The sequence below is a fragment of the Mustela erminea genome, chromosome 8, assembly GCF_009829155.1.
Source record: "Mustela erminea isolate mMusErm1 chromosome 8, mMusErm1.Pri, whole genome shotgun sequence".
NCBI classification, from domain to species: domain Eukaryota; kingdom Metazoa; phylum Chordata; class Mammalia; order Carnivora; family Mustelidae; genus Mustela; species Mustela erminea.
In genome coordinates, this window is record NC_045621.1 from 25,439,465 (window position 1) to 25,462,668 (window position 23,204).

At 38.5% G+C, this 23,204-nt stretch overlaps 2 protein-coding genes across 2 annotated transcripts in view; one reads left to right on the top strand and one right to left on the bottom strand.

The window, feature by feature from the left end:
- The window catches only part of ABCA12 (ATP binding cassette subfamily A member 12), a 283,550-nt gene extending 272,648 nt beyond the window's left edge, over positions 1-10,902 (bottom strand). The window contains exons 1-2 of the mRNA XM_032354711.1: positions 10,610-10,902; positions 8,590-8,746 (exon numbers count right to left, since the gene is read on the bottom strand). The gene's annotated coding sequence lies outside the window, so the exon portion shown is untranslated. The remainder of the gene's footprint in view (positions 1-8,589; positions 8,747-10,609) is intronic.
- Positions 10,903-10,927: 25 nt separating this feature from the next.
- ATIC (5-aminoimidazole-4-carboxamide ribonucleotide formyltransferase/IMP cyclohydrolase) overlaps positions 10,928-23,204 on the top strand; it is a 30,050-nt gene continuing 17,773 nt past the window's right edge. Inside the window, exons 1-7 of the mRNA XM_032354712.1 lie at positions 10,928-11,079; positions 11,399-11,525; positions 14,186-14,262; positions 15,381-15,447; positions 19,452-19,540; positions 20,065-20,216; positions 20,546-20,702. Coding sequence (XP_032210603.1) covers positions 11,061-11,079; positions 11,399-11,525; positions 14,186-14,262; positions 15,381-15,447; positions 19,452-19,540; positions 20,065-20,216; positions 20,546-20,702 — 688 coding nt within the window. The 5' untranslated portion in view covers positions 10,928-11,060. The remainder of the gene's footprint in view (positions 11,080-11,398; positions 11,526-14,185; positions 14,263-15,380; positions 15,448-19,451; positions 19,541-20,064; positions 20,217-20,545; positions 20,703-23,204) is intronic.

Consider the following 23,204-nt stretch of genomic DNA (forward strand, 5'->3'; position numbering starts at 1 on the left):
CATTAAGAATATCAATAAAAAGATATATATTATAAAAAAAGAATCAAATGAAGCTTTAGAATTGGAAAAATGTAATAATGGAAATAAAATATTCACTAAAGGGGCTCGAGAGCAGATTTGACCTGACAGAGAAAGACTGTGTGAACTTGAAGATAGACTTCTACAGATTAAACAATTTCAAGAATAGGAAGAGAAGAGAATGAAGAAGAATGAAGGGTCTCAGGAAAATATGTGATACCAGTAAGTACACCAACATAAACATAATGAAACTACTAGAAGGGGAAGAAAGAGAAAGGAGGACAGAAACAAATATTTGAAGAAATAATGTTTGGAAACTTCCCAAATTTGATTTAAAAAACATTAATTTATAAATCTAAGAAGTTCAATAAACTCTAAGTAGGATAAAATCAAAGACATCCACAACAAAGCATACTGTAATCAAAATGTTAAAATCCAAAACAAAGTGAAAATTTTGAAAGCAGCAAAAGAAAATGATTCATCATGTATGTAGAAGGGAATTCAATAATAGTCAGAAGTGACTTCTAATAAAGACCAATGGAAACCAGAAGGTAGTGTGATGACATATTCAAACTACTTAAAGGAAAAAGAAAAAAGAAAGAAAGAAAGAAAGCTGCCAAGCAAGAATTCTACATGTAGCAAACCCCATTCAAAACTTAGAAAGCAAGATATTTCCAGATAAACAGAGACTGAAAAAATTTGCTGCTAGCAGACCCACCTTGCAAGAAATACTAGCTGAAGTTCTTCAAACAGAAAGGACATTAGACTATAATTTGAATTCACATGAAAAAACAGAGTGCCAGTAAAGACAATTACATAGCATATATACATACATACATACACATATAATAGCATAATTTCAGTCTTCTCTTTTTTTCTCTTAAAATTGATTTTTTAAAAATGTAGCAGAAAATAATGCCTATAAAATTGAATATGGGGATTTATGGCTTACATAAGTTTATATAAATATGAATTTCAGGGCTTATAGCATAGAGATATATAGTTATTATAGCAGCACAAAGTGGGGAAAGGAGGAAATTATAGTAGAGCAAGAAGTGACACCATACAGTGACTCAAATCCACAAGAAGACATGAAGAGTATGGGAACTGGTTAAGAATGTTAACATAAAAACTTGATAAATACATTTTTTCTTAATTTTTTCAAAAGACATATGATTGTATAAAACAATTATTGTAACACTGTACTGTTGGATTTGTAACACGGAATCGAACTACAGTGGAGCAATTTCTCTGTATCTCACTGAAATTAACTTAGTATAAATCTCAAATATATTCTGATAAATTAAGATATGTATTGCAATTCTTAGAGCAACTACTAAGAAAAATAACTCAAAAATATAGTTAAAAATCAATAAAGGAATTTAAATAGTACATTAGAAATTACCTAGTTAATCCAGAAGACACTTAAAAAAGAACAAAACAACCAAGATATTAGTCAATTGGATCCAACAGTACATTAAAAGGACTATTGATCATGACAACCAAGTGGGATTTATTCCTGGGCTGCAAGGGTAGTTCAACATCCCTAAATCAATCAGTGTGATACATTACATAAATAAAAGAACAAGAACCATATGATCCTCTCAATAAATGCAGAAAAAGCATTTGACAAAGTACAGCATCCTTTCTTGATTAATACTCTTCACAGTGCAGGGATAGAGGGAACATACCTCAATATGATAAAAGCACATATGAAAAGCCCACAGTGAATATCATTCTCAGTGGGGCAAAACTGAGAGCTTCTTCCCTAAGGTCAGGAAGAGGGCAGGGATGTCTACTATCACCACTCTTTAACATAGTACTGCAAGTCCTAGCCTCAGCAATCAAATCAAACAACAACAACAAAAAATAAAAGGCATCATGGGGCACCTGGGTAGCTCAGTCATTAAGCAACTGCCTTTGGCTCAGGTCATGATCCTGAGGTCATGATCCTGGGGTCCTGGGATGGAGCCCTGCATAAGGCTCTCTGCTCAGCAGAAAGTCTGCTTCTCCCTCTCCTACTCCCCCTTGCTTGTGTTCCCTCTCTCCTGGAGTCTCTCTCTGTCAAATAAATAAACAAAATCTTTAATAAATAAATAAATAAAGATTATTTATTAAAAAAAAAAAAAAAAAGCATCCAAACCAGCGGGGGGAGGGGGGTGAGTCAAATTTGATACTCTATATAGAAAACCCAAAATATTCCATAAAAAATCGCTAGAACTGATACAAGAATTCAGCAAGTTCACAAGATACCCCACTGTTATATAGTATAGTACTAGAAGTCCTAGCCTCAGCAATCAGACAACAAAAAGAAATAAAAAGCATTAGAATTGGCAAAGAAAAAATCGAACTCTCACTCTTTGCAGATGACATCAACTGTGTGGAAAACCTGAAAGACTCCACTCCAAAACTGCTAGAACTCATAGAGGAATTCACCAAAGTGGAAGGATATAAAATCAATGCACAGAAATCAGGTGCATGCCTATGCAGAAGAATGAGACAGAAGAAAGAGAAATTAAGGAGTTGATCCCATTTACAATTGCACCGAAAACCATAAGATACCTAGAAATAAACTTAATCAAAAAGGCAAAGGATCAGTACTCAGAAAACTACAGAACTCATGAAAGAAATTGAGGAAGACACAAAGAAATGGAAAAACATTCCATGCTCATGGATTGGAAGAATAAATATTGTTAAAATATCTGTGCTACCTAGAGTAATCTATACATTCAATATAATCCTTATCAAAATACCATCAGCTGTTTTCACAGAGCTGGATTAAATAATCCTAAAATTTGTATGGAACCAGAAAATATCCCAAATAGCCAGAGGAATGTTGAAAAGAAAACCAGCTTCTTAATTGTTGGCATCACAATTCTGGATTTCAAGCTCTATTACAAAGCTGTAATCATCAAGACAGTAGGTACTGGCACAAAAACAGATACACAGATCAATGGAACAGAACAGAGGATCCAGAAATGGACCCTCAACTTTATGCTCAACTAATCTTCGACAAAGCAGGAAAGAATATGCAATGGAAAAAAGATAGGCTCTTCAAAAGATGATGTTGGGAAAACTGGACAATCAGATGCAGAAGAATGAAACTGGACCATTTTCTTTATCTTACACAGAATATATAAAAAATAAACTCAAAATGGATGAAAGACCTAAATGTGAAATAGGAATCCATCAGAATCCAAGAAGAGAACACAGGCAGCAACCTCTGTGACCTTGTCTGCAGCAACTTCTTGCTAAATACATCTCCAAAGGCAAGGGAAACAAAGACAAAAATGAACTATTGGGACTTCATCAAGATAAGAAGCTTTTGCACAGCAAAGGAACAGTCCACAAAACCAAAAGAAAACCAACAGAATGGGAGAAGATATTTGCAAATGTCTAATCAGATAAAGGGCTAGCATCCAAAACTTATAAAGAACTTATCAAAATCAATACCCAAAAAACAAAATATCTAGTCAAGAAATGGGTAGAAGACACAAGAACAGACATTTTTCCAAAGACATACAGATGCCCAACAGACACATGAAAAAATGCTCAACATTACTCAGCACCAGGGGAAAACCACAAGGAGATACCGCCTCACACCAGTCAGAATGGCTAAAATTAAGAAATCAGGAAACAACAATTATTGGCAAAGATGCAGAGAAAAAGAAGACCTCTTACACTGTTAGTGGGAATGCAAGCTGATGCAGCCACTCTAGAAAACAGTATGGGGGTTCCTCAAAAAGTTGAAAATAGAGTACTAGCTATTATACACAACAAATGAATCATTAAACATTACATCAAAAACTAATGAGGTAGTATAATTTGGCTAATTGAACTTTGAAAATAAGGTTACCCTAAGATCAACCAATTGCACTACTAGGGATTTACCCCAAAGATACAAATACAGTGATCTGAAGGGTCACCTGCACCCCAATGTTTATAGCAGCAATGTCCACAATAGCCAAACTATGGAAAGAGCGAGCCCAGATGTCCATTGACAGATGAATGGATAATGTGAGATATACACCACACACACACACACACACACACACACACACACACACACACACACCAGAATGCTACTCAGCCATCAAAAAAATCTTGCCATTTGCAACGATGTGAATAGAACTAGAGGGTATTATGCTAAGCAAAATAAGTCAATAGAGGAAGACAATTATCATAAGATTTTACTCCCATGCAGAATTTAAGAAACAAAGAGGGGCATAGGGAAAGAGAAGAGAAAAGTAAAACAGGTTGTAATCAGAGAGGAAGACAAACCATAAGAGACTCTTAATCATAAGAAACAAGCTGAGGGTTGCTGGAGGGGAGGTGGGGTAAGGGGTTGGGGTAACTGGGTGATGGACATTAAGGAGGGCATGTGATTAATGAGCACTAGATATTATATAAGATTGACAAATCACTGAACTCTACCTCTGGAATTAATAATACATTATATGTTAGCTGAATTTAAATTTTAATTTTTTTAAAAAAATTTTAAAAATTAGAAAGAACAAAACAAAAAGGTACACAAGACTAGAAAATAGTAAAGCTGTAGACATAAATCCAAATGTATTAGTAATAATGTTAAATGTATATGGGATAAAAAAAATAACTCAAAAGGCAGAGATTGAGATTGAGTCAGGTTTGACTTTGGATAATAAATTTTGATCCATCTAAATATAATGTTATTATTCATTATTAAGTAAAGTTCACATTGGAATAATAGTTCTAATAATATATTCGTAGGAGTTTCTCAAGGACAATTCTAAAGAAATCTGCCACAGAGTGGTATCAATTTCAAGTTTTTGAAAACTTTTTTTTTTTTTTAACACATGGAGTTGAGGAACCGAAAGACCACAATATTGAATGGGTCATTGATGGGTACAGAGATAACCAAAATAATCCTAGAGGCTGAGGTAGAAGAAAAGACTGTGAGCCTGGTACCAAAATCTCTGCAAGTAAGGACGGTGTTTATGAATTTGAGGTGAGGAAGACTAAGAGTAGAGCGCAGCAGAGCCAGATCCTTTAAGCCTCTACAGTTAATGCCTGTTATCTACTAGTTATTATTTTAGGCATTCAGGTAACTACAGAAAAATAAATCATAGTCCCTGCCTATAAAATACAATGAGATAGACAGCTTTATAAAGATGAATGCAATACAATGTAAAGATGTTATCATTAAGGTAAGCTCTGGGATTAAAGGAAGGGAAAGGATCACTGATCTGGGTGGGGACACAGTGATAAAGAAAGGCTTTAGTAGGGAAGAGCTATCTTTTTCTATCTTAGGATTAATTTATTATGACATTTTATCATTTGAAGCAGGGTAGCAGAGGTCCAGTTGCTGAGAAAGCTCTAGAAACTACAGAATACTGACGTCGTTATTTAGTCAAGGGTGAAATATAAAGACGTCTGGGGCTACGTAGGAATCTCCAGCCCTAGTTCTGACAAACAGGGACACAAGTGATCTAATGTAAGTGGCAGAGGAATTCAACAGTTGGGCAGGGCTGGCCAGAAAGACCAAGATTATTAGCAAATATCTGAAAATCCAGGCAGTTATGTCTAGGAAGAATAGGATGGGGGGAGCACTGACGAGGAAGAGCCCCAATCCCAGCTGGGGACTGGTCTAAGTGGTAGATGACTGGAAAAGGAACTTCAGATTAGAAACGAAAGCTCAAGGCCTTTTTTGGTAAATCTTTGCCCAGAATGTTCACTGTCTGCATAGTAGCTGGAGCCCCATTTTCAGTTTTAGCATCCACTGATGATTCTAGTCTAAATTAATTCCTACTATCAGAATTGCAAAACTGTGATTATTTGGGTTTAATTTCAAGTACCTTAAATACCCAGGGGAGCTAAAGTTATTGCCAAAATGAAAAAGATACCTGAAAATGTTAAATGTGACAGGAATGTGTGAGTATAATCCATTATAGTTGCCTTTAATAAGTTCATATTTAATGTCTTATTAAAATTGATATTTTCTTTTTTAAGACTTGAGAGCAAGCGAGCCCAAGACCATGAGTGTGAGCATGGTGGGGAGAGGCTGAGGGAGAGGGGCAGAGAGTCTCAAACAAACTCTCCCGTCAAAGCCCGTTTCAGGGCTGGATCTCATGACCTGAGCTAAAACAAAGAGATGGACGCTTAACCGACTGTACCACCCAGACGCCTCTAAAACTGATACTTTATGCTGCGTTATATTTTATTCAATTAATATCAAAATGATAAAAATTCCATTTGGACCATAACATTTATTTTCCAAATCAAGATACTTTTGAAGGTAGGAGTTGGTGCTATTTACAAGTACCAAAGAACAAGAGACATAAACTGGCAAAGTCCTGGGCACTCAAATTAGCTTCTCTCTACACTCTACCTTAACTTCCCACTCACAGGACCACAAGAATATGGTCCACAACCCAAACTGCTCCACCCTTAAAAACCCATTCTCTAAAACAGTGCTTCCTTCCCTCCTTCCAACTTGCCGTAACTAAAAACTATTCTTATCTGCGCATTTGACCTACTAAAGCCTTCCTCTAGTCTTTACTTCTCTTCCCCCACTCCCAGCTCAGATTTCACAGCCTATCAAGTAAATCACATTTACCAAAATACCAAAGTTCCTTGACTTGTGTTCTTTTTTTACCCTCCAGGCAAAACCCCAATCCTGGTTGAACTGACTAATCTACCTTCTTTGTGTCTGCATGAACACTATCTATCGAGCTGCTAGTGGAAAATCATCAACTTCAAGTCTCTATGAATTCATCATCACCATAAATTGGTTTCAGCATGGCCTGGCAATCTTCCTTCACCCTGGCTTCTGCTACCACCACTCTACGGAAGCTGGTATTGCCAACATCACCATTAACCTTGATAATGACAACACTGCAAATCAGAATGATGACCTTTTGGTCTTCTTATTGCCTTCTGATAATATTTAAAATAGCTGACAGCTTTTTCTCTCCATCCTTGGCTTTCATGACATCTAGATCGACTTCTCACTTAAGACTTAGTCCAAAATGCTCTTCTCGTTCTGCATTTTTTTCTGTGACATATCTTTGTATGTAGGACACTACAAATTTTATATATCTGTTTGTTAATGACTGTCTTCTCTGAGAACCTAAACTCCATGAGGGCAGGGATTTTTTTTTTCTTGGTCTGTTTGGCTTACCTTTGCAATCTCATTGCCCTCTAGCCTGTGCATACGAGGGCCTCAGTCAACATTTTTTGAGTGAATCTATGAGTAAGTGAATAGCATCCTTGGTAAATATTCATCAGATGAACATTTACCATAACAGCAATTTTTATTACACTATCAGCTACTGTATTAATTACATGAAGGCTAAGCAGTTAAAATCCATATATACTCCTAGTACATTAAATGCTTTGAGCAAACTTCCTTTTTTTGGCCTTCTGACTTAGTCTATCTGCTGGGCCTAATTAATAAAGATTGTCTTCTTTCAGGCTTTAACTACTACTTTAGTGTCATTAACCTTCCAAGTTTATCTTTAGCCTCACCTCTAGTCTTGCTCTGTATTTCCAAAAACTTTCTGTGTATTTTCATTTTGATGTCAATCATTATTTATATTTCAAACTCAACATTCAGAAAACTCAAAATTTTATCTCCCCAAACTCTCATACTGACTTCAAATAAAAATAGACACATGCCAAACATGTTTTCTCTCATTTTTTAATGTTAATTATTTGCTTCACAGGCTACTCAAATGACCAAGCTAGAAACAATGCAGTTTCCCTTATTTCTTTCCATTTCATATTTCCTCTCTGCAATTGATCTCCAGGATGCTGGTTTTACCTGATTTTGTCTCACAAATATCTCTCCTTTTCCATGCTTTCAAGTCTTTGGTTAAGAGTTTGTTAATGCAAAACCTTCCTAAGTGGTTTCCCTGCTTCCAGATATTCAATTCATTTTTTGTATCATTCCCAAATTTACAATTCCAAAAAGCTCCATTTCCTTCAAGGAAAATGTTCAAATTTCTTAAGACGCCATAATATACTCTAACCTTTAGATAAAGAGGGTGTTGGTAGACAACACTTAATCCTATCATCCAAACTCCTGGGAATCATTTCAGATGGCAAACCACACCCGTGTGAGTAGATAAACCCCAGAAATAAGTTAGCCCAAAAGGATCAGTTTTACTGCTAGTGAAGTTTTACTTTACTAATTCTTAGAAGTTGGTAGGAAATCCCAGATTTAGTAATGAGATGGATTGGAGAAAGGGATAAGTTTACACATGGAACAAGTAACATATAGGCCAAACAGATAATAGCACATTTGAGGAACTGAAATCACTTGTAAATATGTTAAATGTTTAGATACAGTAGTCCCCTCTTATCCACAGAGAAAACATTCCAAGACCTCCGGTGGATACCTCAAACCACAAATAGTACTTACTGAACCCTGTATATAATACGTTTTTTCCTCTACATAAGAATGATAACATTAAATTTATAAATTAGTCACAGTCAGAGATTAACAACAATAACTAATAATAAAATAGAACAATTGTACAGTAAGAACAGTTATATAAATCTAGTTCTTTCCAAGTGTCTTACTATACTCACCCTTGTGATGATGTGAGATGATAAAATGCCTTGGGACAACATGAGGACAAAGATGTAGCAATCCTGATGTAGAGTTAGGCTACTGTTGGCCTTCCGCTGATTCGTCATGAGGAGGATCATCGGCTTCCCTACAGCAGCTGACCAAGGATAACTGAAACTGCGGAAAGCGAAACCACAAATAAGGTGGGAACTACTGTGTAAAAAGATGATCTCTGGGTCTTCAACTTTCTTTTGGAGGGATGTGAAGTAAGAAGTGAGGAAATGAAAATGTAATCGCTATGGTGCATGCATGTTCTTTTCTATCTGAAACAGTAATGCTAGTGATAACTCTTTGAGGGATAAATTCATGTCTTTGTGGGAGCTTCTTCCATTTCTCATATACTAGCTTGCTTATGACCAGCATTTTTAAGGAGGATGTACTCTGAAGCCCAGAGAGATAAACATTTATTCAACTACATCAGGGGAATGAACCATGAAGGAGATTACAAATTCTTTATTACTCTTACCAGTCACTTCACAGTTTATACTTTCAATAGATTAATTTACTTCTTACAATCTGAAGAAGCCTGCAGAACAAACATTATGTCCATATTACAGACAAGGCAACTACAGTCCCTAAAGTTGGAATGATGTGGCCACAAAGTTAGCCAAAAATTCATTTCCTCATCTTGCATTAACAAGGTAATTATCAGGTCTGAACTTTAAAACTATGGAGGGATTTTTCAGAATTCATTTCAGTGAACATCTTTACATGAAAAAGTTGTGCCTTGGTCTGGAACCCACAGTTCATTCTTTCCTAGTATATATGACACCTTTCTGAAAGACTCTGCAAAAATTGGTTTAATCCTGGGGGTGCCTGGGTGGCTTAGTGGGTCTCAGGATCCTAGGATCCAGCCCCACATCGGGTTCTCTGCTCAGCAGGGAACCTGCCTCCCCCTGTCCCTCTGCCTGCCTCTCTGTCTACCTGCACTCGCTCGCTCTCGCTCTCTCTCTGCCAAATAAATAAATAAAAAGTATTTTTAAAAAATAGGTTTAATCCCATTTTTTTCTTTATATTGATATCTTCTCATTGTACCTATGTCTCTATACTTTCTTTCTGCCGTGAGCCCCTTAAGGACAGTGAATAGGTAATATTCATCTATTTCTTTCTGACACTGTATTTCTGCCATTTAGGCAGAAAGGTCTCAATAAATATTCATTAAATTAAATATTTGAAATTCACATGCAGGAAAAGTATCCAATGCCTAAATACTATTTATTTTCCTCTTATCACTTTTCTCAGCTTCTTTTCTCTGCTTTCTACTTTCTACAAAAACCTAATGGTGACTGGGCAGGGAAATTCAAAGTTGGCAAACACAAACTGAAGACACTGATAATTTTTCTTTTAGAAATGAGAAATATTCAGAGCAAGAAGTTCACAAATTCAGAAGTTATAAAACAGAGCTCTTGATTCTAGCCAATAAGTATTCATTTGAGGAAGTTAAGAGACTGGAAGAATTACAGAGGGTAACAAAAACACACATAAGTAACATACAGGTAATAAGAAAAAAGACTCCTTTCTGCCGCTGCAAGCCCCAGACTAAGAATAAAAGACAGTACTATTTTGTAATATAATTCTATTAAGGAACGTTTTTTAAAAAAAAATATCTGTAAGCAGCAATCAATACGTATTTATTTTGTGGCGAAGTGTCTTTTTTTTTTTTTTAAGAAACAAGTGTGCAGTTTTCTTTTTCCTGTTTTTAATGAATTTAGAAAGGTGTTCCCTCCTCCCCCTTGAACCATTCTTTTTCCTTTCACCCAGGCTTGAGTGAAATATTATTTACTGATCCAAGACACCATCTTTAAGCAGATTTCGGTCTATCCCATAACGTGGAATCAAAAACTTAGAGGAATATCAATTTCACTTTGTTTTTACTCTATTACGTGAGCTGTGGGCTTAACCTTTCATCATTGGGTCTTCGGTTTATTTCTTTTTTAGTCTGTTAAAATGGGAGTGGATGATTGCCAAGATGCTTTCTACCTTTTCGGCTGTAGGAATTATTTCTGGTGTTGCTCTTGTTTTCTGCACTAGTGTTTTCACACTTCTCAGCTGCCTTCCAGCTTCGGGGGACAGGCCCGCCCCGGGGAGCAGGAATTTGCCCCTGAGATCCCGCAGCCGCTTCACCTCCCCGAGAAAAGAAAAGTCGCGCTCAGAATAGGAGCCTGGGAGATCCCTTCAGGTTCCGGCTTTAGAAAGCTAGCTGCAACCTCCCTCCCGCCTTCCCTTCAGCCCCGAGGCTCAAGTTCCACGCCCAAGATAGAACAGGGCGGGGCTCCGGCGGGGCGGCCGGGTCACGTGGCAGGTCAGGTGACCGCCCGCCGCGTCCCGCTGCCTGCCCGCCCGCGCGCGCGCGTCTTACCACTCGGCGCCCCTCCGCACGTGGCGTTGCCGCTGCCGCCCCCGCTTGGCCCTGACCCCGCCGCCCGCAGCCATGGCACCCAGCCAGCTCGGTGAGCTTCCCCCACGCGCCCTCCCGGAGCCCGGCCCGCGGCGCCCCTGCCCCCCCCTCCCGTCCGCCCCCGGGCGTCCCGAGTCCGCAATGGCGGCGCCGAGCGGTGCAGCGTGACTAGGAGTCCCGCGGCCCGTTGGCTTTTGCTGGGCTTGCGGGTGTGTGACCCGGGAGGAGGCCCCAACCTGGGCCTGGCCACTGTGGGTCGCCGTGATGGCCTCGAGATTCGCGACTGTCCTCCCTTCCGCCCCCACCACCCAAGGCCTTGTAGGTCTTCATGTCTTGTACTGCGAGTGATGAGGAAAAATGTCTTGTTTCAGCCTTATTTAGTGTCTCTGACAAAACGGGCCTCGTGGAATTTGCCAGAAACCTAACTTCTGTTGGTTTGCATCTGATCGCCTCTGGAGGGACTGCAAAAGCTCTGAGGGAGGCGGGCCTGGCAGTCAGGTAAGGCACAGCGGAGTTCTTGGCTCCGTGCAGTCGGAGCGCAGTGTGATGCAGCCCACCGGAGAGTCAGTCTCCCGGGCACAGTGAGCAAGAGACGTCATTTCCCCCACCCGCCCCGCTTCACCCCTTACAGAAGAGGAAGGTGGGGCTCAGAGAGCTGTAGTAACTTGTGCTCAAATTAACAGTTCAGTGAGGACTTCAGTTCGGGGTTGGAACCCCGGGACTCCCCATTTCAGAGCCCTCCGTCTCAGCCACTTCCTAGGGCACATTAATTGAGGAGGGCCCTTGGTGATTAAAGAAAAACTCAAGTGAAATGAGTCACATGATCTCTGTGACTGGTTCTCTCCAGTGAAGCTGTTGACAGCGTTAGGATTCAAGCCTCCCTGTGTTCCCTTACTATCCCTGTAAGTTATTTGAAGGCACAAGTCTGAACCCACAAGCTGTTCGTTACCTGGGTAAGTGATGGAAAGAAGGAATGAGCAAAAGGAGTGTCAGGCTGCCATTCCTGACCTCACAGAGCTGGCATTCTGGTTGGAGAGGGAATCACTACTGAGGGGTAGAAAATGAAAAAGGCTATAGGACAGCTCTGATGAATGGCAGTGGCACTTCAGTGGACACACCCACTCCTGAAATCTATTTCAGCAAAAAAATGAAAGATCTGTCTGCTTTTGTTGCCAGTGAAAAATTTTGCTGCTTGCCCTCTGGGACAGATTTTTTTAATCGTATAATTCTGCCTTCTGTGGGCAGTACACAGCTTTCCTAAATTTGACAAGTTGAAATGGCAAGAATGCCTTCCCTTACTTAACTAAATAAAGGCTTTATATTTTCCAAAGTCTTCTTGCATCATCATTTTGATGTTTTCCTAAGAGCCCTGTAAGAATCATGAGAGGCAGGTCAGTCTTTTCTGAAGAGCAGCAGAGTGAGAATCCAAAATCTAGACTGGAGCACGTTGGATGCTATAGTAGTTGGATCCTTCAGTTTAAGCAAACTCCTTCTGTAGCCTGTTTTCCTCCACCAAACTGTATTATGGAAATATTATGGGTATAATAAAATGTAAAATAATACAATGAGCCTTTCTGTTGCATATCCATTCCTCAGTTTAAAAATTTATAAACTGTTAAGTCTTGTTTGATCTGTACCTCTGCTAACTCCTTGCTTGCCAATTGTAGCTATGTATTTCTTAAAAATTAGGAATGTAAATGTATTTCTCTCCTGTTAAAGTATAAAACTGTTCACACATACACACACACATACTCACGTAATCCTTAAGACAACTTTTTGGTGTAGGTATTATTATCTCCCTTTATAAAAAAGGAAACTTGAGGCACAAAAAAGTTAGATAACTTGTCCAAGTTCATACAACTAACACAGCTAATAAAATGCAGAGCCAAGATTCTATGCTAGGAAGTTAACCTGGAGGTCTGAGGTAAACTGATGAGATTTTAGTTGGTGACTGTACAGCAGTGAGCACACAGAATTCTCTGAAGACTGCACCTGTTGCATGCAGATTCTGAAATCTAAAGATGCAGCAAGCTTTTTAATTACCCCACCTGATTTTTCATTCTAAGAGTACATCTCCCTTCTTTGATTTAGCAATTATCTTCTTTTGGAGAAACTGGAGTTTATTTCGTGAATGCCGGGAAAGGGAATTTTGAATTGGACACCTGGCTGTCACCAGTTTTTTGGTTTATTGGAAATATGTGAGCCCTTGGTCAGATACAGTCATCTGCCAATGGGTCTTAATAGGATACTACCCAGGAAATTCTATACCCTATTGGAATTTGCTGCTTTAAAATATTTGTTCGTTTTTGGGTTTTGTTTTTTTTTTTTACTACAAAGGCCATGTATGTTGGTTGTAGAAATTGTGAAAATTGTAAAGAAGATAATAAATAGCTTAAAATTTTGTTGAACATGTTGATGTGCTTTCTTCCAATTGCTTATAAACACATATTTATTTTTTAGCTTATACAGAAGATAATTTTGCTTCTTGACTTTGTTCACCTAACATTGTTGGCATTTTTTCATGACATTAAAATTTGCTTGTAAATCACCTGGGCGCATGGGAATTCATGCCAGTGTGGTGATCTGAATTGATATTTAAGTATTGCCTTGCGTTTGACCCTTTGTCATATTTTGCAATTATTTTTTCCTGCTTAATTTTTTTTCGGTGTAAAACTTAACATTTTACATAGATCTACTAATCTTTTGTTTAATGTTTTGAGCACATTCCTCATGTATTGAATTTTGGTAGTTCTGTGATTTTTTTTTTAAATGCTCAAACCTTTGATTCATTGGGAATTTATTTTTATATGAGCTAAACCAGTATTTTAGTACTAACACCACCTTACTAAAACACAGTCTCTTATTTCCCCATTCATTTGATTTGCAATCTTTACATTTGTTTAATCGTGAAGATAAATGCTTGTTTTTACTTTAGTCTGTTTCTGAAACAAAGATGTTTTTAGTGGTTTTTGTATAGATTACTATAAATTACTTCTCAACTGAATGTATGGCATATGATTTAGTTTCTGAACTCTGAAGATTCAGGCTCTGGAAAATTCTCCCAAATGAGGACAGTAGATGTAATAGAAAATTTGCTTTAGAATTGTGTATAATGACAGTTCAGCAGAAACAGCAATATTCTGTTCATCTATTTTCAGAGATGTCTCTGAGCTGACGGGATTTCCTGAAATGTTAGGGGGGCGTGTGAAAACCTTGCATCCTGCCGTCCATGCTGGTAAGTGTTTGGTACTTTTCAATTTCAAACAATCAGTGGTCTTCAGGAATATTTTGGTTGATCATTTTGTAGAATAAATGAGGAAAAAGGCAGGTCATAAGCTTAGAAAATTTTCTGTGAGTCTATATTGGTTTCATCACATTTGCTGCTAAAATTCATAATTCATTAGAACATGTTTAAAATCTAGTTTGCCTTATTATGCGAAGGAATCACATTGTTTTCCTCACCTCTTTATTAGTCCTGACCTGATAACTAATTTAGAGTGATATTTTCTGCTGGAGTTAGTGAAAATATTTCAGTTGCATGTGTGAAAAGACTTTTATTATAGTGCAAATTTAGAATAAAGTATTACAGTGTAACTGACTTCTTTAAGATTTATCTGTTTTAAAGAGAGCATGCACAGGTGTGCTTGTGTGGGGAGAGGGGCAGAAGGAGAGAATCCCAAGCAGACTGCCCAAGGAGCATGAGCCAAACAAGGGGCTCAGTCCCAGGGCCCTGAAATCATGACCTGAGCTGAAATCACAAGTCAGATGTTCAACTGACTGAGTTTCCCAGGTCCCCTTGTAACGGACTTTAAAGGAATTCTTTTTCATAGTGCTCATCTGAGAGAACAAATTACACATCAGCCAAAAATGGTGAGAAACAGGTATATTGCTAATTTTCTAGTTAAAGTAAAATTTGGCAGAATAAAAGGGTGTTACGCTGAGGAGGATCATCAGATAAGCCATTTACTTATACTTGTGAGAATACATAGATGCATGGAACTGGTAACAGTTAAGTGAAAATTCTTTCACGTTTTGTTGCTTTAAAAAAGGTGAGTAAGGGGGAGCACCTGGCTGACTCATTGGAGTATATGGCTCTTGATCTTGGGGCTGTGAGTTCAAGCCCCACATAGGGTATAGAGATTACTTGAAAATGAAAAATCTAAAAAAAAAAAAAAGAGGGGGTAATAACTGATACAAGAGCTTTTAAAACGTACTGTAAAATTTTAACTATTTTTCAGTCTTCTTGATTAGGCAGTATTGGAGGCTTTAACTTGATTGGTGGGACCGTGTTGGAAAGAAGTATCTTATTCTGATGTGTTTTTTGAATCTAATACTTTAACTTTATTATATTAGGAATCTTGGCTCGTAATATCCCAGAAGATAATGCTGACATGGCCAGACTTGATTTCAGTCTTATAAGGTAAAAATTGGAAGTTAAAATTTTAATACGTTAAGGATCAGACAATAAGTATGCTAGACCTGGTGCCCTCCCTTTTAAGATCAAGATTAACATTAGTTTTAGTTTCCTATTCACTCACTATAAACATTTGTTGAATACTCTCTGTATGACATTGTACATACATAAGCATTTTCTTTTTAAAGATTTTATTTGTTTATTTGACAGAGGGTGAGAGATCACAAGTAGGCAGAGCAGCAGGCAGAGAAGGAGGGGGAAGCAGGATCCCCACTGAGCAGAGAGCCTGATGTGGGGCTTGATCCCAGGACCCTGAGATCATGACCTGGGCCGAAGGCAGAGGCTTAACCCACTGAGCCACCCAGGTGCCTCGTACATACTTAAGCATTTTTAATTTTGCCAATTATATATTAGTAAAATTCATAATTAAACTAAAAAAAAGAATTTTTTTTCAAAAATTTTATTTATTTGGCAGAGACCACATAGAGAGGCAGGCAGAGAGAGAGAAGGCAGAAGGTTACCTGCTGAACAGACAGCCCAACGAGGGGCTCAATCCCAGGACCCTGAGATCATGACCTGAGCCAAGGGCACATGCTTAACCCACTGAGCCACCCAGGTGCCCCAGAAAAGAACCTTTTTTTAAGGAAGCTATGACATAAATGTTGGTACATATTAACAGTGTAGTTATTTGCATAAAAATACAGTTTCTTTTTAGTGTATATAACTTCATTGATATGACACATATATAATTTCCCAAATTAAAATCTATAATTCAGTAGTATTAGTATATTTAGAATTGTGCAGCCATCACCACAGTTAATATTAGAACATATTTATCACCCCCCTCCCCCAAAAATCCCCATACCCATTAGCATTCATTCTTCATTTCCCCTAAAACCTCCAACCCTATGCGATCATAGTCTTTTCTGTCTCTCTGGATTATCTATACACAGCATTTCATACCAGTGGAATCATATAATGTGTGGTCCTTTGTGACTGACTCCTTTACTTGTTTTCAAGATTCATCTATGTTCTAATGTTTCAGCACTTTTTTATTATTATTATTACTGAAAACCCATTGTATGGATGTACCCCATTTTATTAGTTCATCAGCTGATGGGCATTTGCATTGTTTCCACATTTTGGATATTAGAAACAATGCAACCATGATCATTCATGTAACAAGCTTTTGTGCAGACAATATATTTTCATTCTTCTTGGTTATATACCTAGGAGTGGAATTCCCTGGTCATCTGATAAGTATGTTTAACCTTTCCAGCAGCTGCCAGATTATTTTCCAGTGTGCTGCATCATTTTACATTGCCTACAGTGGTATAGGAAGTTTTTCCGCATCCCCACCAACATCTTTTGCCCATGATGGCTGGCATGTCGTTGTGATTATTACTGGCTTTCCTAGTGACTGAGCATCTTGTCATATGTTCATTGGCCATTTTTGTACCTGTTGAGAAATGTGCATTTTAATCCTTTACCCATTTTTTTATTATTTCTCATTTTATTATTGAATTCTAAGGGTTCATTTTTTCCCATTCTATGGGTTATCTTTTGTTTATGGTGCCCTTTGACCATCATAAAACCTTTAAATTTTGGCAATGTCCATTTTATCTATTTTTCTTTTGTTGCTTATGTTTTTGTTGTATCTAAGAAGCAATGGCATAATCCAGGATAGTGAAGTTGTAAGAGTTTTTTAGTTGTAGTTTTTATGTTTAGGTCTTTGATTTTTTTCTTTATTTTTGTTATTTTCTTACTTTTTTTTAAAGATTTTATTTTTATTTATTTGGCAGAGAAATCACAAGTAGGCAGAGAGCCGGGGGTAGAGGAGGCTCCCCACTGAACAGAGAATCAGATGCGGGGCTCGATCCCAGGACCCCGAGATCATGACCTGAGCTGAAGGCAGAGGCTTAACCCTCTGAGCCACCCAGGCACCCCTGATTTTTTTTTTTAAGTTACTTTTTATTATGAGTTGGGGGTCCAGCTTCATTCTTCTGAATGTGACTGTCCATTTGCCCCAGCATCATTTGTTGAAAAACTTCTTTCCCCCATTGAATGGTCTTGGCACAGTTGAACTATATCTGTCATGCTGGCACCATATCATTGTATCTTTGTGGCGATACTGAAACTGAGAAGTGTGAGTCCTCTAACTTCTTTTTTGAGATTGTTTTGGGTATTGAGGGTCCTTTGCATTTCAGTGTGAATTTTAGGATCAGGTTGCTCATTTCTGCAAAAAAACAGCCTTTGGCTCAGGTCATGATCTCAGGGTCCTGGGATCGAGCCCCACATTGGGCCTTCTGTTCAGCAGCTTGCCTGCTTCCCCTTTTCCCTCTTCCTGCCTCTCTGCCTACTTATGATCTCTGTCAAATAAGAGTTTCCTAGAGATTGTGTTCAGTCTGTGTATCAATTTCAGAGGAGGTTGCTGTCCTAATATTACGTGTTCTGGTCGTAAACAAGGATGCCTTTCTATCTGCTTAGATTTCTTTAATTTCTTTCAACAATGTTTTCTACTTTTTAGCATACAAGTCATATGCTTTTGTTAAATTCTTTAACTTTTTTTTGTGGTTTTTGATGCTACTCTTAGTAAAATTGTTTTCTTAATTTCTCTTTGGGTTATTCGTTGCTAATGTACATAAATTCACTTAATCATATGTTCTGTAACCTTGGCTGAACTCAGTACTAATTGTTTTTTTTTTTGTTAAATCCCTTAGGATTTTCTATATACAATATCATGCCACAGGCTAATAGAGATAGCTTTACTTTTTCGTTTCCAATCTTGATGCCTTTTTTTTAATTTGCTTTGTTAATTGACCTGCTAGAACCTCTAGTACAGTGGTAAGGGTAGACATCCTTGTCTTGCTCCTGAGCTTAGGGGAAAGCATTCAGTCTTTCACCTTTAAATAGAATGTTAGCTGTAAGTTTGGGGATTTTTCTTAAATACCTTTTATTATGTTGAGCAAGTTCTCTTCTATTAATTTTTTGAGTCTTTTTATCATGAGTGGGTGTTCAGTTTTGTCAGATGCTTTTTATGCATCTGTTGAGGTGCTCAGGTGGTTTTTGTCCTTTGTTTTATTGAAATGGCCTCTTACATTAACTGGTTTTTAGATGCTAAGCTAAGCCTACATTCCTCGGGTAAGCCATATTTGGCTGTAGTATATGTGCCTTTTTATATTTTGTTGGTTTCAGTTTGCTAGTATTTCGTTGAGGATTTTTGTGTCAGTATTCATAAGATACTGGTTTATATTTTTATTGCGACATTTTGTCTGGTTTTGATACCAGGATTGTAGACATTGCAAGTGTTCCTCTTCTGTTGTTTTGTTTTGTTTTGTTTTGTTTTAATTAGTTTTTACTAGTTGTGCTTATTTCCCTGGGAATGAACTTGCCCACAGAGCTCCTCACATTGCAGGCCTAAGCATGGAACTCTACTAGTTGTTAATTTTATATTAGTTCTGTATTTTACAAATTACTCTTTTGGACGTCCTGTTAACATCATTGTGTATGATCTCTCTGAAGACAAAACAAGCAAAGAAACAAATATTTCACTCTAGAATGGTCTGTCATTTTTCATCATTGTACATGACCCATCAGAAATAGAATCTAAAATTGAATGTTGTAGATAAAAGTGATTATATTCTAAAATGAAGATGTTATCTGTAGTCTTATATTTTGCACTTCTTTTAAAATTGTTAAGTATGGTTTTTTGATGGCTGAATTATATAATGGGTAGCTAAGTTTACCCAGGCAGTAATGTTGCAGTATGTTTTGAAGGAAGTAATGTTTTGAGAGTTCTTGTTGCCCAAAGCCACTTTTATTGACTATGTTATGCAACAGTGGGAGTTCCTGACATTTCAGTATATTTTTTAGAATTCTAAAATGCTAGGATTATAGTTTATGTTTTAGGTTTTTAGACTCTTCAATCACATTAAAGCTAGTGACTAACTTACATGTAAACCCCATTAAATTTGCATTTCTAACAACAGCTGAATTCCTTTTTGGTTTAGAGTTGTCGTCTGCAATCTGTATCCCTTTGTGAAGACAGTGGCTTCTCCAGATGTAACTGTTGAACAGGCTGTTGAGCAGATTGATATTGGTAAGTCAGCAAAACCATATTTGAAGACTGATACGGGAGGATTACTTACATTTTATTTAATTTATTTATTTTTCGAATATTTAAATTTTTTATTAAAGATTTTATGTATTTGAGAGAGAGAGAGCGTGCGTGCGCGTGCAAGCGCAAGCAGCAGGGGGAGAGGGACAAGCAGATCCCACCCCGAGCCTAGAGCCTGATATGAGGCTTGATCTCACAGCCCTGAGATTCACGAACTGAGCCACCCACACACCCCAAACACTCTTTATATTTTAAAATAGATTTTGTTTTGATGTTCGCCAAGAATCAGAACATTGAGGGAGCAGGAAATCATTACTGCTCCCAGATTGTGTTCTGGGGTAATTGTAATTCGTCTATATTTTCTAAGCTATTTCTTTGTGTAGAGATTCATCTGGGGTATGTTCTCTACATTTTTTGAGTCAAAAATTAGAAGTATGTTTACATTGACTTTATTTGAAGGAGGTTAAGCTCATATGGAAATACAAATTGTCTTTTGTTCTCACAAGGCGGAGTAACCCTACTGAGAGCAGCAGCCAAAAACCATGCTCGGGTGACAGTAGTATGTGAACCCGAGGACTATGCAGCTGTGTCCACAGAGATGCAGAGCTCTGACAGCAAAGACACCTCCTTGGAGACCAGACGTCAGTTAGCCTTGAAGGTAGGGATGCACTTTTATCCAGTGCTGTGTGTGTCAAACCAAATGGTATTCAGTTTTCAGTAGATCTCCTTGGAGCTGTTACCCTTTTTCTATAAATGAAGAGACCCAGATATTACAGAGGTAACGTCAAAAAGATTGAAAGAGCCTTGGAGAAAAAGATTGGAAGAGCCTCAGAGAGAATGATTCATTGTTTTTAGTGTTATTGAGTGTCTTTTCCTGCACAGTCATGTGTGGGCAAGGAGTGTAGTTTGTTGTGTGCTACCTAAAACCCTCTTGTCCCCACTTTGGTAAGTGCTGCTGGTGTTCCACAAAACTTACACTTTTTGTAGGCCTTCACTCATACGGCACAATATGATGAAGCAATTTCAGATTACTTCAGGAGACAGTATAGTAAAGGAATATCTCAGATGCCTTTGAGGTATGGAATGAACCCTCATCAGACTCCTGCCCAGTTATACACGCTGAAGCCCAAGCTTCCCATCACAGGTAAAGGCTGTGTGTTACGTGGCATAGTTTGCTATGTCGGGGGTGGGGGGGGCGCTATGCGTTTCTTTCTCTTTATTGTATCTGATGTGTTTCACGTTGAGAAGATAAAATAAATTACATAATGTGAAGATAAAATACATAATGCCTTTTATAGCCATCTGCAGTATGAGGTGCCAGGTAGACTTGTGAATGAAAACTGTTGAGATAATTAGGGGTTCTGGAGAGAGGTCAGGGTGGAGGTAGAGTTTGGAATGTCTTTGGCATGTGAATGATTTTTTTAGAGGTGTGGAACAGGAAGGAGATTTCATAGACTGAGGTTAAGCAGTGGAGGAACCAGCAGAGGAAAACAAGGCCGGAAAACCTGCAGCGTTTCAACTGGTTTGGAATGCTACTGAGAACAGAAAAGTGACTGTTTAATCTGAGAAAAATTGCAAGAACAGTTACCTTGGAATGATGGACCTGGAAGTCCCACTGAAGTGGGCCAAATTTAGGAATGTGAGGTTAGGAAATAACAATAATAAAGGTAATTCTTTGGACAGAAAAGTTAATTAGGACTTCCAAGGGTCTATAGAATTAAGAGACTTTTCACTCTTTTGTTCTCTTTTACTCTTGGGGTGGGGGGTGTGTAATGGGTGCACAGGGCAGGGAGAGGGTTTTGGGTACGAAGGTTTTGAAGGCCCAAGCATTGGTAGGAGGACTGGCCTTGGGTGACAGCAGGGACAGCTTTCTTCATGTATTGTGAAGGCAAAAACAGAGCGCACTGGTCGGTACATTTGGTGGTGGGAAGATGTAGGTACTCGGGTCTCTTCTCCTTGTTAGCAACTGAGGGAGAGGAGGAGCAGGGAGCAATGTCAGATTTGAGGAGAATCTGAAATACTCCTTCCCCTTCTCATTTGCTGGATCAAGTTCTATTTTTTCTCTATTTCAGATACATTTTGAATCTTTTCTAACACCATGGAAGTCTGCACAGTGACCCCCAACGTCTCCCAGACTGCAGTAGTCTAACTGCTCTCTGCTTTACTGTCTTCTATTCACAGCAGAGGAATCATAAACATGTAAATCGAATGATGGTAGCCCTGAAACCATCCTTTGGCTTTCCCTCCCACTTAAATGCCTCTGCGTGCCCTGCAGACACTGTTATCTGACTGTTCTTCCTTGATAACCATCCCCTCTCCACTGCACCCCCGGGGCCTGTTTTCCTTTTGGTCAGCAGGCCCAGTGTCTGTGGCCTTTCCTGTGGTCTTCAAGGTCTCACTCCCTTGTCATTCAGATCTCAGCTTTAAGTCCCTTCCCCGGAGAAGCTTTCTGTGATCACCTAGACTGAAGTAGCTGCCCATCACACTTTTATCACAACACTACTTTGCTGCATTTATTTATGTCTTAGTCCTCTCCCATTTGATTATCTTTCCCTGAGAGCAGAAGCCTTGTCAGTCTTTGTTCATTGCTTCTTTGTTCATTGCTGCATTCTCAGTACTTAGAATGTTGCTTGACGTGTTCCCTAAGTATTTATTGAAGGAATAGTCAGACGTTTTGCATGAATTTTTACTTTTAGAATTTATTAAAACAGGAAATTCTGCTATTTTATCTGCTGTTATTTCCTGCTTATACTATTTCTCATTTAGATTCTGAGGCAAGAAATACTTCCATGTACTTTCATTTCCCTTGTTTTTCATTTTCAAAGCTCTTTCATTGGTGTTAGTCAAAGGAACTGTTTTTTTAGGTACTTTTATTTTTTTTAAGATTGACTTAAAAGTCTTTTTTTTTTCTTTTCAGCGTAACAGTATTCATTATTTATGCACCACACCCAGTGCTCCATGCAATCCGTGCCCTCCCTAATACCCACCACCTGGTTCCCCCATCCTCCCACCCCCCACCCCTTCAGGACCCTCAGATTGTTTTTCAGAGTCCATAGTCTCTCATGGTTCATGTCCCCTTCCAATTTCCCTCAACTCCCTTCTCTCAATCTCCCCATGTCCTCCATGTTATTTGTTACGCTTCACAAATGAGTGAAACCATATGATAATTGACTCTTCTCTGCTTGACTTATTTCACTCAGCATCATCTCCTTCAGTCCCGTCCATGTTGCTACAAAAGTTGGGTATTCCTCCTTTCTGATGGAGGCATAATACTCCATAGTGTATATGGACCACATCTTCCTTATCCATTCGTCCTTTGAAGGGCATCTTGGTTCTTTCCACAGTTTGGCGACCGTGGCCATTGCTCCTATAAACATTGGGTTACAGATGGCCCTTCTTTTCACTACATCTGTATCTTTGGGGTAAATACCCAGTAGTGCAATGGCAGGGTCATAGGGAAGCTCAATTTTTAATTTCTTGAGGAATCTCCACACTGTTCTCCAAAGTGGCTGCACCAACTTGCATTCCCATCAACAGTGGACTTACAAGTCTTTTTTTAAGACTTAATTACAAAGACTCCCCGCACGAGCTGGGGAGAGGGGCAGAGAGAGAGAGAAAGAAGCAGACTCCCCACTGAATGCAGAGC